At 36.1% G+C, this 16335-nt stretch overlaps 1 protein-coding gene across 3 annotated transcripts; it reads left to right on the forward strand.

The window, feature by feature from the left end:
- Nucleotides 1–9695: 9695 nt before the first annotated feature.
- LOC146133215 (uncharacterized) lies at nucleotides 9696–15653 on the forward strand. Of its 3 annotated transcripts, none has more exons than XM_083397929.1 (9): nucleotides 9696–9940; nucleotides 10142–10241; nucleotides 10552–10741; nucleotides 12315–12406; nucleotides 12689–12779; nucleotides 12986–13072; nucleotides 14259–14341; nucleotides 14760–14871; nucleotides 15087–15653. In XM_083397929.1, the coding sequence occupies exons 1-9, from the start codon at nucleotides 9931–9933 to the stop codon at nucleotides 15246–15248; spliced, it is 927 nt and encodes a 308-aa protein (XP_083254055.1). In that variant the 5' UTR covers nucleotides 9696–9930; the 3' UTR covers nucleotides 15249–15653. The 3 variants fall into 3 exon arrangements, with proteins under 3 accessions (XP_083254055.1, XP_083254056.1, XP_083254057.1); XM_083397930.1 differs by having other exon boundaries at nucleotides 10145–10241; XM_083397931.1 differs by lacking the exon at nucleotides 14760–14871 and having other exon boundaries at nucleotides 15087–15240.
- The last annotated feature ends 682 nt before the right edge of the window (nucleotides 15654–16335 follow it).

The following is a 16335-nucleotide window of genomic DNA, read 5'->3' on the forward strand; positions in this document are numbered from 1 at the left end:
TAATAGTGTTAAACAATATTACCTACCCACACCCAAACACTAACCGACACCCTAACCCACATATTATGCATTGCTTTTAGGATTCTAGACCAGCGCCGGATTCTAGAACCAGCGTCGTTAACTTTTTAAGTTAGCGTCTAACGATACCTGAGTTTTTACAACTTTGTCAAAGGATACCCGATACCGATTTTTTATATATTATGAAATCAATGCACAATATTTGGGTTAGGGTGCGAGTTAGCGTTTGGGTGTGGGTAGGTCAAGTATTAGTATATTAGTATATCCATTATTTAATAATAATACTTGACCCACCCTAATCCAAACACTAACCCGCACCCTAACCCAAATAACGTTTGTTGTGGTAGGATTCTAGACCAGCGCCTAGCCTTTTCCTAAAAAATGATAATATGTCATATCAGTTTTCCATAACATGTGGGTGCGCTGGTGTTCTAAACAGGCTACCCTTTTCTTAAAAACATTTCAACCATTTACATTACGGCGAAATTATTTTTCATGCTATTTTTATATTTTTTAGACCGCTTACCATAAATTCCTACAATCAGAAATCATATTGTAAAAAAATACACTTCATTTAAATTCACGTGAGCTATTTAAAAAAGAAAAACTATTCGCAAAGTATATATTAAAATTTCAACAAAAGCTTAGTTTTCCACTCTGCCAGTTCAGATAATTGCAGCGAAATTAATTTTCTGTAGCCCAGTTAAGGCCCGTTTACACTACAGCTGCACTGAGCGGAGCTGAGCTGCACTGGGCTTGAAATTGTTTTCACTACAGCTGCAGTGAGCTGCGCTGGACGTAAAAATCGCGACAAAACGTAACGTTTTTCTATAGCTGCACTAGGCTTGAGTTTAGCAAAGCGTGAAACGCTCGCCACAATAGAATTTAAATGTAATTTACGCTTTGCTCAGCTCAGTGCAGCTGTAGTGTAAACGGGCCTTTATATTAAAAAAAGTAAGTTGGTTGGGAACATTGGGCTAATTCTTTTTAAACTATTAATTAAAGTACGGTAGCCTACTAGAAAGTAAGCTTAACAAGATAGCTTAATTAAAAAATGTTGCTGGTGTTAATGCGATATTAGCTTATATAAAGAACATATTTGTCAACCGTTTCTGTTACAAAAAAACTTTTCGGCAAATAACTGAATATATTTTTTTTTACATAATAGGCCTATACGACAAAAATCCCATCACTAATAACATAACTGCTAACATTCACACTAAAACGCAGCAGTCGGCTCATGATTTGTACCTATGACGCAACAATTTAATATTCAGACAAACAATCACAATGTAGCATTTGTTAAAAAAAAAAAAAAAAAAAAAAAAAAAACACGTAAGCTACTTGGATCTCAAAAATCGCGAAAATCCATTGACAGTAATCAGTAATGCTAACCGCATAACCGGTTCGCTGAACTCATAAAATCTCGTGAGACGGTTCTATAAAACCTGTGCGAACTGGCTGAATCCCACCACTGATTACACATATCTGTTATTTGGTTTGCGACAAACACAAAAACTCGAGTTTATCCTGAGGGATGTTTTTTCGGGCATCCTTAAGATATTGCAATTGAAGAAGTAACATCACGTTGTCGTACAGGTTCCTGTAAAATCACACCCTACAGCAGGGGTGGGCAACTTTTTCCAGTCGCGGGCCAAAACCAAACTAAAAAAGATCCCCGCGGGCCGTTATATGTTAGCTGTGTATACTTTACGCATCTTATTGTCACCGCAAGGCAGTTAATCAGGGATAAAACTAGGTTGTTTTGCAAGTTACACTCAATGTAAGAACAAGATTAACGCAAAGCGCAAAAAATATTTGCTTTTTCGTAGTTGAGATAGCTAGAAAATATGAGATATCGCCATGTGCCCAGTTTGTAATATAGGTCGCGGGCCGGATTTTGCCGACGGCCGTAAGCTTCCCACCCCTGCCCTACAGTGTGCTAATGTAAGATTATTGTATTTTATTGCTTGTGAGAACGTTTAAAATTTTATTTGCTTGTGTACTTTTAATTGTTTGTGTTACTATATTACGGGATTCACAAATTCTTTGTTGCCACCTGGCTGTTGCTGGCCTTCTTACAAAGCCAGAACAGCAAATACTTACCAGACTCAAAAATATGAATGGTCAGAATATGGGAGACTAAGCTTATATTGTTAGGTACACTTTCTAATAGCTCTTTCTATAAGGATTTTTAGGAAATCATGTTTTTGTAATATTTTGTAATACTGGCTTTCGGAAAACCTATTCCGTTTTCAATATCTAAATTACAAGAATGTATTTTTTTAGGAAGTTTTGGTGTGCGTATAGTTTTCATATATTCGGCTCAATAATCGCGCAACTTTTTGGTTTTCTATAAATTTTAAAATTTACAAGAAATATCTAAATGACCGGAGTAAAAGAAAAAAAGTTTATATTGTTTTGTATGCTTTCCAGTAGTTGTATGGTGATTTATAAAAAAAAATAATTTGCAGATAGTTTTTAATATTTTGTCTAAAATAAGTATAAATGTCAAGCATAAATTTAAGTTAAGTTTGTTTGTTGAATGTTTTAACGATCATAATAACAAATAATAGTGTTTGTAATTTAGTTTATGTACCTCAGGTAAATCTCTTTGTTCGGGTGTTAGAAAACGAATTTATGGTAAGCAGCTTAAAAACTATAAAAAAATGACAAAAAATAATTGCGCCGAACTTTACTGCTTTTTTTCTTCACAACACACACTACACACAGCTTCAGCAAAATAAATTTCCATGTTCGCACCACAAAAGGTCATGGCCATGCCCCCCCCCCAAACTAAAACAGATGTACATTTTTTTGCTTAATAGGCAGCTTATTTTCGCGGTTCCCTAGGTAGTATGGCCTATTTTCGCCAAAATAAGACATATTTTTAACCTTTGTAGTGGTGTACGAGCTCATGGCGCCAAATAATGAATATTTCAAAAAAATGTTAAAATTCGTTTTGCGCACCCGCGCAAAGCGGCGTTTTTCAGATTTGCAGAGACGGCTTAAGTGACCGTACGCTGACCTCGACTATATTAAACAAACTTAAATCCAAGTGCAATTAAAAGCTTTTTTGTTGTTAATGCAAATCTGTATCAGAACCAGCCTGCCAATATACTTCATCAGGCCCGCCGCCTCTTTGACGAATTAGACACGAGTCCATTTTAAATACTTTTTGACTATTTTAAGTCTGTAAATGCAAAAATTTTTCGCGCTTCGCGCCAATGATCTTTATACTTCCAGTGTGTTTACGTTTTGATGCCCTTTTTAAACTAGATCAGCGCTTCTTTACTGTTGCGGCGTGGAAAACTGCCAAGTGCGTCGCGGACAAACGGAAAACATATTCAAATATCATCGACAAATATTTAACCATTTTTTTAAATGTTACAAAAACAAGAAATTTAAAATAAATACCGGTATACCAAAAAAATCGCGCTCGCTTCGCTCGCCAGGTCTGCCCCGAATGGGTAACAAACACTAAAATAGATTAACTGTAAAATTTATCGCGTTTTCTCAAAGTAGTTTCATTACAGTTTTTTAATAGAAGTAGGCGGGTGACGACGTGTGGACTTGAATTTTAAACCAAGTAAACGCTTTTTTTGAGCGAATTTGCGCCAAGACTTTACTGCCTCCTTAAAAGTAATTGTAAATACGTTTTTAAAGTGCAAAAAAATCGAAGGCCAACCTGATTCACAAGATCTTAGTTATTAACACATATATGTGTGAATGTTTCATTGAATACATGATATGGTACTGTGGATCCCCTTCAATGAGTTGCTTGTACTAACAGATTGAGCAAGAATTGTCGTATGGGTTGTTTCTCGACTCGTTCCCTTCTGAGCTTGCATAGCTCAGTTGGTAGAGCGACGGTTCTGGCTTGACCGGAGGACGTGAGTTCGAACGTCACTGCATGCTATAGTTGTTTTTTCTAGTCTGTTCTGCTTGCATCATAGATCAACAGATTCGGTGAGTCTGCGATGGCTTTCGGTGTAATTCAACGGAATAAATCCGAAATTCATCAGAATAAGTCCTAAATACATCGAAAGAAGGCCTAAATAACCGAAATATCACCAGAACTTGACCGGCGCCATCAGTGCACCGGATTTTTTGTCCTGCTTGGGTTATTGGTGGGAAATGGGTGGGGTTAGAAAATGGCTTAGTATTGAAATTATTAGGGGATCGTTAATGATATACTTAGGGGCAGGGGCGGATTAAGGTGGGGGCAAAATAGACCCACCGCAATAACTTAATAAGGCCAACCGACGTTGTCCTTGTAAAAAAATGTGAAGTTATAATTTCTCTTAGAGATATCACCGATAGTGCTATAGATGTAGATCGTCTTATTGTTTAAAGTGAAATATCCATTAGGTTGTTTTTTAGGCCATCAGGTCATTAGCGTCAATGCCTGATAGTTACTTTACAACATGATGCTACTATACGAAGCAATGCTAAAACAAATCACAAACGAGCTACCTCAATGTTTACAGACAGCATTGTCACAATACCTAAAAATCGTGAATGTTTTAAATATTAATTCAGAATTTCGTAAAAACACGTCGCTTTACTCACCAAGCAAATTAGAAGATTGGTATTTTTCGATGTATTTTTTCCCGAATTGCAGCATACGATCGTGTTTAACAAAGATTTTCGTTTCTGGTGGAACTAGATACTGAGTCTAACCCTATTATTAAAGAGAGTGCTGAAACCTTGCTTGAGCATTAGGCTCTGTAGTACTAAAAGAACACCATTTTAACGTCGAAAGTAGCAAAGAAGCTCAATTATTAACGAAAAAGTATTCATGTGTGCGTGTCCTATCGCATCTCTTGTGTTAAGAAATGTATCTTACTAAGTGTTCAAGCGAACGCTAATTTTTAGTCCTAAAAAGGAAGAATCAAATGCGTTCGTATATGGGCCAAAAAAGTTGCATTCGTTAGCGAAGTTATCAACAGCTTTGCTTTATCTAAAGCTTAAAAACATGTTTATTGAATCTGTTTATCTAGTGCAGGATTTCTTAACCGTGGCCCTCGCAGCCCACCCCTCCCCCCTGGGGGGCCACGGAGCGGTCATTGGGGGGGCACCGGCATAACTCTCCAGCAAGATATTGCGAAAACCAAAGTGTCACTATTTGGCGCTACCGGGTTATTCAAAAGGTCATTTTTAAGGTAACATTCAGCGGTTTATGCAGCTTATTTGTCAAGTTAGGCTAATACTAATTAATAAAAAAAAACGAAAATCGATATTTTGGCTTTATTCCGAATTGTATTTTATTCTGAGGTTGGTGTTGTTCGATCTTATGGCTTGAGTCCAAATATACTTTTGAAATTATGACACCTGCTGGCTTGTCTTTTTCCACAAAAAGTTGTTAAAACTAGGTGCACCGAAATAACACAGACTTAGTTTATGTATCTTTTGTCGACCGCAAGCCGAATATTACTCCTTATTATAGCCTATATTAGTTATGTAAGTATTTGTCTTCTTGCAAATTAAAAATAGCTGGAAAATAGCTTAAATGTCTTTTAGTTTATTATTTACGCATGTGTAATTTTTCTAAAGTAAGTTAAATCACTTTCGGCGACAGCATTGATGGTGTCCTTCGATTTTGCTTTTTAAGGTTATCAACAAATATTTTTGTGTTGAATTCGACAAATAAATTTACCATTGTTTTGTGTCATTTATGGTTTTACTTTTGTTGCATTAGCATATACTATCAAAAAATATGTGATAAATCCTTCTAACGTCGGCCAATAGATCTAGTTGCATTGTTCTTGCTTGCAAAATCGTTCTCTAATTATAGACCCATTAGGCAGGGGCTGATTCAGAGGGTGGGGCACGTGGCCATGCCACCCAAACTATAATTTTTGCGTATTTCTTTTCGTTATCGCGAAAATCCGAGTTAAATTTCTGGTATGCTCATTTTGATAAAAATGTTTTCGCTCAAAGGCGCCGTGCTTCTCTTTGTACCTTCCAAAATAAAACTGTTGGTGACTTAAATGATATGAAGGCGTTTTATCGCTTTGCGCGAATCGATAACATTTGTTGTACCGGTAGTACGTTTTTTTTCTTCAATCAAAAAACAAATGTATTTCAGTTTAAGAAGCTCCGCAAAAACAAATACAAAATGCCTATTAGTTGTGTTCAGTAGAATCTGACCTAGTGTCAACACACAAGGAAAGGAGTTGTACTTTAGGATCCTTCCAGTATAGGTGGTACGTATTGACCGCTTTACAGAAAAAATGACGTTTAATATATTTCTTCAATATTGAAACTGATGATACAGACCATAGGCTAATTTTCCCGGAAGACTATAGAGTCGGATGTTCTGCAAATAAAAAAACTGAACATCATTTAGCTGCACAGGGGTTCTCAAAGTATGGGTCGCGACCCAAACATGGGTCGCACAGGGTCAAAAAATGGGTCGCTCTATGCCTCTATGTTGATTCAATCCTGTGCAAACTAACTTTTTCGGTTCATTTTTCAAGTATTTTCAATGCAATCATGTGACCGAATTATTGCATCATAAGCATTTCATGTGGCAACCTGGATTATTGCATCATAAAAGGTTTTCTAAACGTTTTTATAATGGCAGCCAGCTACAGTAGCTGCTAAGATTGGTGTAAGCGGTAGCCGCACAGTTACTGTATTAGTTTGTTTAATTTTTAGAAGATTATTCTGCTAGCTCATATTACACACACAAGACTAGCGTTTTTATATTGCAGTCCTAGTCACTGTTTAACTTGGGATTAGAATGGAGAATATTGTGTAATATTTATTCGCAACTTGAGGTCGTTACTCATCTATTTCAGTTCGAGTTATAGGTTCGTTTTTTTCCAAGCTAGCTATAGGTTTGTTCCTTTTAACTAGGTCATTAGTTGCGGTAGTATTGTTAAAAATTAGAATCTATTATTTGTTTGTAATAAATCATTACTTCATAGAACTGTATTTTATGTATGTCAGAAAAAAAACATATTTTGATGTTTGAGGCTTGGGTCGTGAGATGTTCATAAAACTCAGATTTGGGTCGCGCTCAAAATAGTTGGAGAACCACTTTAGCATGTATGATTGCAAAGATGGTCCAATATGATGGATTAATTTAAAGAAACATGACAAAGCTTGAACATCTCCCCTTAAACGATCTCATACACCAGGGGCGGGCAACTTCTCGAGTCGGCGGGCCTGATATGGGAAACTGAAGTACTTGGCGGGCCGGATTCCTGATCGATATATTAATTCTACTGGCATGACCTACATGTTTTGTCGCATAATGACGGCTAATGTTCTACTCTTTAAACACGGCAACACTTTCATTGCACTGTGAGCAACTGATTTTTTTATTGCCGACTTGAAAAAGTACTTCGGCATACAATCTTTGTTAAACTTTACGTTTCTCGGCTAAATCCAAGGAATGATATTGATGTAAACTCTAAATTTAAATTTGGAACACATAATAAGACCTAAAAATCATCAATACCTAAATAAAGCTGAAAAATCAATAATACCATAGTATTAACACCAACAACATAATTAAGCCAAACACGCAGTTACGACAGAATAATAACTACATCGTCTGAATAAGACACAAATCTGTCGGCATAAGTCCTAAGTTCTTCGGACCAAAATCGCGCCTGAAACTGTAGGGAGAAGGTATGGGACGATGGGGGCCATGGCATTGGGCGCTTTGGTGTTGAAATTTGGGCGACCTGGTTTGAATTGTTTTGGCACCTGATTTTCTGGCCATGTTGGGGCTATTGGTGGCCGGTGGGTAATGAGTGGGGCTAGAAAATGGGTTAGGATTGAAATAATTAGTTAATTTAGTGATGTACTTAGGGGTAAGGTTTGGGGTTAGGTAAAATGTTTTATTGGCCTGATTCTGGTTTTAGGTCTTATTCCGACAGGTTTTATGACTTATTCCGATTTAGACGGTATTACGACTATTTGATATTAGTCCTATTTTATGGTCTTATTTCGTACTGTGTGTTAGTTTTATTTCCGAACTGTGTGATGCTGATGTTGTTCTTATTTCGATCTTATGGCTGGAGTCGTCTAATTTTAACCCAAAACAAAAACTAAAGACTAACTAACAATCACTATTATTTGACGTAGTAAGAACGTACTAGGGGATTGCGGTAGGCTGTGGCCGCGGGCCACATTATCATGTAAAACCGTAAACTGTCTGCGGGCCACTCAAAATCCTATCGCGGGCCGTATGTTGCCCGCCCCTGTCATACACAATAGAATTAGCTTAGCTGAATCATATTGAAAACTTTCAAGTAAGACATTGCCGGACTTTATACTACAATTGCCATAAATAATATCGGAGTATTCCAGTATTGGAAGAATGCTAGCTTTGTAAAAAAACAGTGGTATGCGGCGCGAAACAGATGTGTGGATATCTCACGCAGAATGTTTAGACGAGTACGAGCTTTACACTATATGTCAATGCCAGAATAACGAGTATTTGTGACCTTGTGGCCGTCATGTTTAAGTAATATTGAACCTTTAAAAGTGATTGTAGGATGGCAGTGTCGGTTTTTAGATATTTTGAGTACAGATGTTTTGACTGTATTAAAATTCACCGCCCCAAATTTTGGGATCGTTTGTTAAAGTTTTGTGTATCAGTAGGAAAAAGTGATACATTGGAAGTTAGATTGGCACAATATCATTGACATAAATTAGAAATATCAAAAGACCTAAAATGGAATCTTTAGGCACTCCAGCATTAGTTTACAGTGTATTAGACAGAGAATTTGAGCGAACACGCTGAAGGCGATTCGTAAGGTAAGATTGCATTTTTATGATACTACGTTTAGATGTAACTTTGTAACGTCACGTTTAAAGTAATTTTGTGATCTAAGCCCCCCAAACAAAAATCCTGGATCGCAACGTTCTGGTGCGTCGTTTCAACTTTTCGGGGGCGGCGCACAATGAGATTAGGTATAATGCCGTTTCGTATTATTAAACTCAATTGCGATGGTAAAAAAAATACATAAATAGAAATTATAAACCGCTTAAAAGGGAAAATTAAAATTAGAAAATAATAAATTTAAATATAGTATATGCGTCCTTATTTCATGCTTACGGCTTATCATTAAACAGTCATTCGAACTTATCGTTAAGACAAACCAAGCAATAAACTACGATTTTGTGATACAAACAAACAAATAAATATATAAATTAATTAAAAAATCAGGAATAAAAAACACTTTTCCAAACCAGTCCCGAGAAAAAATCTTGATAACCAGCCGACTGCCGTGTTTAATAGGTTTATGTCAGTGCAAATTTGTGGGACCGATAAATGCACCAATGGAAGTATTAATTGTCATCATTTTTAATTTTGATTGTACTAAACAAAATGTTGTCGTAAGTACGTTTTACGTGTATTTGGTCTTTTCATTTGCAAAAAAGTTTCCCTAAAACATGTATCATATTTCGTTTCGGGGCTACTTAATTGTGACAGCATTAAATAAGATTTGTAAAGTTAAACATGCATATAAAGTTGACCTATATGTAACTAAGTAATGAGAAACAAAAGTTTCTTTTGGTCGGCATCTTGCAATGTTTTTACTGCGCAACAGTTTGTACGACTGATTTTCTGCTGAAGAAAAACGCACAATTCACGCACTGCTGAACACACGTTGAACCTAAGGTCAGGTTTTCTGCGTTTTGTTTGGGCCGAGCCGAAAAGGCCTATATATGACTACTATTAGGCCAGTGCTGAATTTAACATCATTAAATATATTTAACTCGAGATTGCAACAGATACCCTCACAAAATTGCGTCTATGAAGCTATAGTAGTTAATGATTAATAAACATCGTACAGCTGCAAACGTGTCAACAGCTATCAATTGAATGTCAGCAGGCATTCATACGGGAAAGAAGGAGTTGCAAGACGTGTAGGCTAGGTAATAGTCATGGAAAAACGTAAGTCGTGTAAATATAGCTTTAAATTAAATTAACTCTGATTTTTGCCAACATAAAATATGTAGTAATTAAGATAAAATTCCATTCGGACTATTTTTGTAAAAACAATGTCTTAACTTGCCCTGCAGGGTTTTGCAACGGTATGTTTCACAGTTGTATGTTTCACAGTCGATTTTTGCATTAATGCTTTACATTAAATAGAAGGTCAAGTTCCGGAGTTTCGCTATGTTGCCGGCAAGAAACTGGAGGTAACTGAAGAGATGAAAAACGCTTACGACAAGGATAGATTTATACTTGTTCGGTAATTAATATTCAGACCAAATTTTTAGGTTTCAAATGTCTTAGTTTGACGGGTAATATTTTGCTACAACCAATATATACATTTAAATACGATACGATGCAAATTTGTGCGCCTGGTCGACTGGTTTACTGTATGTTAGCAATTTTATCCTACAATCAATTACTAAACTATTATGTATTTATGTAACCTAAACAGTTTGAGTCGATATCTTTTATTTCACCCCCGAAACCACTAAAATACACCACTGAATAAGATACCAGTGAGTACAGCAACACGCGTATGTTGCTTTTAACTTTTGATATATCTTCAGAGGACTTCTAACTGCCGCGGAAATAGAAAAGCTAGAATTTTGCATTAAGCTCGGTCATCTCATCGAGCACTCGTTCGAAATTAAGGACAGAACCGGCACAGTAACTAAAATGGTTATTTGGAACCACCCTGGCAACGACTATTCTGGTCTTATTGGAAGATGCAGGCGTATTGTCGACACAACGGAAGAAGTAAGTCTTGTCAGTTTAGATCAGGGGTTCTCAACCGTAGACCTCGGCCCCCCTGGGAGCGGTCATTGGGGGCCTCTAGCATAACTCTCGTGAATGTTAACCTTTCTTGTAACGTTTTCTAACACATGTTTCTGACACGTTTTTGGACTCGCCAGTAGGGTTGTTTAACGTACAATACTGGATCCTTTTTATTTGTGCTGTTAGGGCAACTGACGTCTAACGTGTAATGCAAGGTACAGAGGTTTTGCAATTTCCTTTTACGGCGGTAAGTTGAAAATGAAATATATTTATTTGTAAAACGCACAAAGAACGCTGCAGCTACAGGGTTACTCAAGGTCAATTTTAGGCAATATTCAGCAAAGGTTATGTACACCACAGCTCATTCGTCAAGTAATAGTAACGCATTAATAAAACGAAAATCGAGAAATCATTGACGAATGTTGTGACATCGCTTGGCTCAGTACAAAACAGAGCCGAATATAAAAATAGTTTGGCGGAATCGAAGAACAAAATTTGTAATGACCCTAAGTTAATTTAAGTTGAAATGACTGATTTGTTAACTTTTTAGAAAGTAAAGTGCAATTTTTCGTTGGTTAATGGCTGTATTTGTTATATATTTGAAGAAGTCAAACAAGTAAAAACACGTTAAATAGAATGCTAGGTATTTTTATAAGCAGGGGGGCACGAGGTTTGAGAGCCTTTAAAAGGGGGCCACGAAGCATAAAAGGATGGGAACCACTGGTTTAGATGTTGATTTCAGCTTTCATAATTTCCTATTATTTGCGTTCTAGTTGCAGAAGGATCATAATTTTTATATGTATTACCAGTTGGTTATTTTTATTGTTGGATAGCAAACGAAATGCCCGACGGTTTCCAGGTTAAATCGGATATTTAGCAGTTTTAAAACTACGTAGCCTTCAATTTGATGTTGCTGTCAGGCAACATATGTAACAACGTAATATGAAAAAATGCAAGTTGACCTTCTGGCATTGTCCCGGCAAAATAAAATAATTGCCATTGTACAAACTGCGCTATTTTTAAATTCAACCCAAATTTTGCATGGTTAATCAAGCTTTAAAAAGAAAAAGGCCTTAAAGCTATTGCCTTTTAAACAACATCAATCGCCACAGACTTTGTTTCCTATTTTATTCAAGAAGCTTTGCGGTGTTCGTCATGAAGACTATTAACAATAATGATTTTGACGTTTTTTAATTGTAATTTATTGCGGGTTACACAAGCGTGAAGGATATTTACTGTCGAAGGCGCTAATATTTTTCATTGCTTTTCGCACAGCCTGGCAGAGTCCCACCACCCAAAGGAAGCCAATGTGAAGTTCACTGCCCACTAATTATCTGGCTATAGTGTTTTTATTCACTATAGCTTAGCCTGATAGCTTGCGTCATTCTATGTCATCCTGTGTTTCACTTCCAGCATTTCTCTCTTACTCTTTCAATCGAAGCACCTAATAACTATGACTCTTACAAAATGTCGGCTACGGGTACTTGTTTTAAAGCGTAACCTGAAATTCTGATACATTATTTTATATATCTAAACATGTGTTTTTCTCACGTAGCTTCTAGGTGGGGAGGTCTACCATTATCATACAAAGATCAATTTAAAAGAGAAAGAAACCGGTGGAATCTTTGAGTGGCACCAGGATTACGGGTGAGATCTAGCCTATTATACAGTCACTGTAAGTTCCAGATCATATAGTAAGGCACGTTTGGCCTAAAACGCTTAGGTTGGGCGTGGTCGATGAAAAACCTTGTACAATGTCGGACTCCGAGTGAACTTGACGCATAAGCAGGAAAAAATATTTTTTTATGAAAATAGGGTGAAGCTAAGCGGTACTTTTCCGTACAATTAGGTCGTTTGTACGGAGCTCATATTCGTTTAGAGCTCTTACATGCAGTACATGCTTCTTAATCCAATAAATTTGTCAAATAGATATTGGTATAAAAATGGAATACTTCGTCCTGATCTGCTTTCCGTTATGATTGCAATCGACAAATGCGATAAAGCAAACGGTTGTTTGAAGGTCAGTTATATGTGTATTGTAGTGTATACGTTTGTTTATTTCGACATGTTTTTTTCAGCTATATAATAATCATGTTTCTTTAAATTAGGCAATTTTTGTTTAACTTTGGGCTACGTATATAGGCCCATTCGTTGACTATCTCTCGAAATAAGAAGTTGTTAAAACGTGCTTAAGTTAGGGTTTAAGATAGGTTTCGGTTCGTTTAGGTTCTTCGTGGATCCCACAAACTCGGCAGAATTGACCATGTCCAGGCAGGAGGCCAGAACGGCGCAGACGAGGAAAGACTAGCCGAGGTGATTTGCATAGTTTTAAGACAATTTTAAAAATGTTTAATACCCTTAAAAAAAATGTTCCATTCCCTTTAATAGCCCAGTCTTTGTCACCAGCAGTGGTATAAGTCATTGGTTTAAATTAAGTGCATTTAGGTCTTTTAACCAAATGGACTCGACTTGACTTAGGTCTTTTTGACACATGACTTGACTTGCATCTATCGATCAACTATATCTTGATATTAAGGGTTTTTCTTAAATCTATCTCAAGTTTGGCACATAAGCAATTGGATTGCTGTATACTTGGTTTATTATATTTTTAGTTTTGTTTCTGATAATTAAATCGAACAAGTTTGCCAATTAGTTTCACTTATTAGTTTTATGTCAATGACATGACTTGAACTTGGACTTGTAGCGTTATAAGTAATAATTAGTGGATAATTTGGAATTTATTGTATTGTGTAATTATCAAATATGTTACGATTTATGATTTGTCACCTTTTCACGCCTTTTACCAAACACTCGCTGTCATTCTGAGAACAAAGCATTCGGCTGTTTCACACATGAATAATGTTATATCGTGACACATTTCCGTTATAGATAAAAGTATTTCACCTGTGTGAACGCGTTATTGTAACAGTTCCCGGCTGACAAAAAGGCTTCGGGATATGAAACATTTCCGCTTTTCTGTGTCGCCTTTGTTTTTGTTCATGCAAATTTTCACCTTCTTATAAGCAGCGCGTTATATCAATATATATCCAGTCTTGTCTAGTTAATACAGTAAGCGGTTGTGTTGCTTGCCGGCATTTGCCGGTTTGCCCATAATAGCCAACACAAACTGTGTGGATTTGTAATCAGACTACAACAATACTTATTGAAGCAATAGTGAGGTTGATTGCCGAGGCAAATTAGTTTAATGAGACTTGCTATTAAATCCGCTTGCCTCAGACTAATAGTGATTCGACTTGAACTTGACTTGGGCAACCAATGAGACTTAACTTGTTAATTTTGAAAAAGGCTTGACTCTAGGCGTTATGTTATTTTTCAATGACATGACTGGGACTTTAGTAATTTAAAAATGACTTGTTCACAGCACTGTTTGTCACTTCGTCTCTTCGCTTTAGTAATACTTCGGATGGGTCGATAGCCTTTCAACCCAGGCTTCCAGGTCTGGGCCGAATTCCGTGTAAATAAATGTTTATACGTATAGGTAAAAAAAGTGCTTGAAGAATTTTACGTAGAGTTGGATCCAGGAGACGCTCTTTTCTTTCACTGCAATGTACTGCACTCCAGGTATGTGCTTCGAAGTGGATAAGAAAGAGGTCCGCCGAGAAAGGGTTCGCAATAATATGTTTTAGAATTAATCTTATAAATACATCTGTTTTTTCTTTAGTGATATGCATATTTATATCATAACAATAGTGATAAGTTAATCTAAAAAATAGCATTTCATCACTAACTTATTTACTAATAAATCAGACAACTTACATTTACACTACTTTGCAAGTAAAATTAACTTGTTAAAATTGTTTTGTTAAACAAGGTAATATTACCAAGAAAGACTAAGAGCAAGTGTTAACTATATACTCCAACATATCAATATTTTTATTTGACAAATTGAGGATAATTTTAAAGGGAGTCGGCCAATAAACAAGTATAGCCATTTAACTCGCAATCCAACGGTATTTCCAAATAAACATTTTTAATACAGCGACCAAAACCGATCCAAACGTTCTCGATGGGTGATGATTCCCTGCTATAATAGGATGGACAATGATCCCTATTTTGACCACCATCATGCTAGAGCTACTAAACTTTTCAAGGTGGACGATTTGAACACTATTTACTGGCTGATTTGCATAAAATAATAAGAGCACCAGAATTCGGAAATAAAGAAGTTTCGAACGTTATAGGCCTAGTCAACTACTTGCAGGCTTTAAATAAATGTTGCTAGAATTGTTGGTTTTTGTCAAAGTATTATTTAAATGCAATGCTTTTTCGATTGCAATAACAACAGACAAAGACCAAGTGATTTTAGGTTGACGATGAAGATTTAATGAGTTGCAAAGAGTTCGCTGATGTGTCGGGCAAGTGGTTTATGGATCCTGCAATCGACAAAACCATCATTGCCAAGAAAGTTAACGAAGATGTGAAGTCTTCTATTGAAATTGCACCGGACTATTCAAATGCGAAGTCATAGCAAAGTTGTGTCTCGTTGTTACTCCATTGAGAAATCAAGCAATTATTATATGTGTATTTTCCTAGAATTTTAGAAATGAATATTTGCTATTTGTTTGGTTTGCCCGAATTAATTTCCATGTAAAAAGTGGTATATACAAAAGCTTGGTAATGCTGATGTGGCACGGCGAATTACTTTCCTGATTTTAATTTGCGCGAAGTTCATAGTACCGTGCTCAACATTTACTGATATTTGTGTTTACCCTTCGATATTGTGTTTTTATCAGATATAACAACAAAATAGCAATAAGCGAAATTATTTAATTTGTTCACTTTATATGTAGGCTACTAACTCCAGAGAGAAACGATATCTTGTTTATTGTATTTTTCGCAATACAAATTTTAATCGCGCAATAAAGAAAAATAATTTAAAATATACCGCAATGTTTGAAAGTCAACTTGGTTGTTTTTATCAGACACTAATATGCATATTGCGCAAACTAGAACGGAATAACATCAGTAATGTTGCTACGTCAACTAAAATGTATTAAGATGTTATAGTCGGCCGAATTAGAGCCGCAATCAAACCAAAATTTTTGAAGTTAAACTGAAATCGTTGTGTAGAGATCGAAATTGCAGAATATTTTTGACACTGGGCAACCCCAGTTGCAAAATATTTTAAGCTAGACAAAATACCTGGCTTTGTGCTGGTTAAATAGGGTATTTATCGGTTTAATACTATGTTGTCTTAACCTTGATATTTTAAAATAAATGTTCTGACAACTAGCGTTATCGCGGCAATGTAAACTAATTATTGTTACAATAAGCACGATAATTTGCGAAACTTACCTGAATTTTCCTTAGTTATACGAAATGTAAGAAGCCATCTAGATGTAGGTTTTTTAACACTATTGCATTTTGTATGTTGTAGCCTACTATTTTCATGTCAATTTGCTGGACAAAATTATTTTGACGGTTTACCATGTAACCAAAACACAATGCTGTGTTGCGTCTGAAATGGATCAACTAAATACTCGGCTATAACGCATTACACTTGAAGTGTATCACAGAAAAAAACAAATAAGAAGACCTAGAAGTAAACATATCGA

Source organism: Ascidiella aspersa, chromosome 9 (assembly GCF_963924565.1).
Source record: "Ascidiella aspersa chromosome 9, kaAscAspe10.2, whole genome shotgun sequence".
NCBI lineage: Eukaryota > Metazoa > Chordata > Ascidiacea > Phlebobranchia > Ascidiidae > Ascidiella > Ascidiella aspersa.